Below are 2,497 nucleotides of genomic sequence, written 5' to 3'. Positions count from 1 at the left end.
CTCTATACCCCAATCCCAGTTCACCTACTGTACCCCCTATACCACTAACCTCTATACGCCTAACCCCATTACACCTACTGTACCCCCTATACCACTAACCTCTATACCCCTAACCCCAGTACACCTACTCTACCCCCTATACCACTAACCTCTATACCCCAACCCCAGTACACCTACTGTACCCCCTATACCACTAACCTCTATACCCCAACCCCAGTACATCTACTGTACCCCTATACCACTAAACTCTAAACCTTAACCCCAGTACACCTACTCTACCCCCTATACCACTAACCTCTATACCCCAACCCCAGTACACCTACTGTACCCCCTATACCACTAAACGCTATACCCCAACCCCAGTTCACCTACTGTACCCCCTATACCACTAACCTCTATACCCCTAACCCCAGTACACTAACCACTATACCCCAACCCCAGTACACCTACTGTACCCCTATACCACTAAACTCTAAACCCCAACCCCAGTACACCTACTGTACCCCTATACCACTAAACTCTAAACCCCAACCACAGTACACCTACTGTACCCCTGTACCATGTATCTCTTTTCTACAATAAAAAAAAATTGTTTATTAGTCATTGCTTGTGGTGTTTTTTATTTCTTTCAGTTTATTGAACCAGAGCTATCACACACCATCTGTGTAAAGCCGTTACGCACACTTATACACACAATTACACACGCACACACAACAGAGACACTGTTTACTATGAAGCTAAAAGAGGGTCAGAGAAACAGATTTTCTGCCACAGTTTTGTTTCGTGCTGATGCTCCTGCAACTCTTTTCTCAAACTCAAGAAAAATGTCTTACCTGAAAACCTGCTAAAACATCTCTGCTTACCTTCTTGTCTCCTTCAGGAGGGTTTGAGAAGCTTATCAAATCAGGATGATGATCCGCTGGGAATGATATAAACTCACTGAGTTTATGGTGGCCTGAAGGTCATGGGGTCGTTCACGCTGGGGAAAGCGGCGCCTCTGGAGCTCCTGCTAGACGCCTGCATCTCTGCCTTCGGTGAGGGTTTCTTACATGAATTCTGGATTGCGATTGGTTAGAAACAAGGGTGTTAATTAATAATTACAAAATACAAATGATAAGGTTAGCATACTTATTATCAAAGTTAGCGTTACAACCAGTTTTGCTAACTACACAAATAACTAAAACATGTTTTTTTTCACACAATAAAGTTGTTCCTTTAATCTAATAAACTACCTAAAATATTTAGCTAGTTACATATAATATTTAGCTACATGGCACTAGTGAGGTGTAGTAAAGATTACCTGAAAGAACTAGCTGCTGCTTTTAGCTAATGTCATGCTAAAAGTACTAAAAACAATGCTAGTAATTGATCAACTTTATGACTAGTTGCTTGAATTAAGTTGCGTGCCATTTCGAACACTGTACCAGTTTGTGTGTGTGTGTGTGTGTGTGTGTGTGTGTGTGTGTGTGTGTGTGTGTGTGTGTAGATGATGAAGGAAATCTAAACGGGAATAACCTTCCCAGAACTCTCCTGCTAATGCACAGATGGTACGTCTCATCTACAGAACTAGCGGGAAAACTCTTTATCATATATCCTTGTTACTTTTGTGTGTGTGTGTGTGTGTGTGTGTGTGTGTGTGTGTGTGAGTGTGTGCGTGGGTCTGTGGGTCTGTGGGTGTGTGTGTGTGTGATATGAGCATGTATCTAAGTACCCAAGTGTGTATCAAGTGCCCTTAACGTGTGTGTACGTATCGGGACTGTATGGGGGACGACAGCGAACGAACGAGGCTGAAGATCTGCTATTTAATGAGGTAAATCATCTGCACACTCATACACACACATCTACTGTACACACATTCCTCAGCTTCAGTGTGATCAATCAATCACAAGCTCTATAGCACAAAGTATTGGGACACCTGACTTCTCCACATATATGTAATTCTTCTTCAAACTGTTCCCACCATGTTGGAGACACACAATTGTATTGGACTTTGGTTTTTGGATGCAGGAGCATGTAATGTTGCCTTCACTTGAACTAGGAGACCCAAAACCTGTTCCAGCATGACAATTCCCCTGTACAAAAGGCTGCTCCATGAAGATCTGCTTTCCATGGGTTAAAGTGGAAGATCTTCTGCTAAGAGCTCCAACACCTTTTATATGAATGTGAACGCTGACTGCACCCCAGGACTCCTCACATCACTGATGGAGACTCGAGAACAACACTGCTCGTATTAATTGCAGTCCAAATCTGTTGTCATGGTTACTGAATAGAACCATCCACCATCATCTCATATACCTTGAGGTTGTTATGAGAACATCCTCAGCAGCAGTGAGTGGTTAAAAATGATGAAAAGTCAAGATATAAAAGTGTAGCTTGTGGCTGGATAAGACAGATAAAGAGAGAGAGAGAGCGAGAGAGAGAGAGAGAGAGAGAGAGAGAGAGAGAGAGAGATCAATATACACAATATACTCAATAGACACTTTAGTCATGGTATTTC

General features: G+C 42.5%; 1 protein-coding gene across 8 annotated transcripts in view; it reads left to right on the top strand.

Moving 5' to 3' along the window:
• The first annotated feature begins 1,664 nt into the window (after positions 1 to 1,664).
• rasgrp3 (RAS guanyl releasing protein 3 (calcium and DAG-regulated)) overlaps positions 1,665 to 2,497 on the top strand; it is a 24,773-nt gene continuing 23,940 nt past the window's right edge. For all 8 annotated transcript variants that reach the window (XR_014534096.1, XR_014534097.1, XR_014534098.1 and 5 more), the window contains exon 1: positions 1,665 to 1,810. Coding sequence is in view for 1 of the 8 variants with exons in the window: in XM_083544683.1 (XP_083400809.1) it covers positions 1,761 to 1,810 (50 nt within the window). In the remaining 7 variants the exon portion in view is untranslated. The remainder of the gene's footprint in view (positions 1,811 to 2,497) is intronic.

This window comes from Silurus aristotelis, assembly GCF_946808225.1.
Source record: "Silurus aristotelis genome assembly, chromosome: 6".
NCBI lineage: Eukaryota > Metazoa > Chordata > Actinopteri > Siluriformes > Siluridae > Silurus > Silurus aristotelis.
The sequence above is the reverse complement of the archived record's forward strand: the minus strand, read 5'-3'. Positions and strand labels throughout refer to the sequence as shown.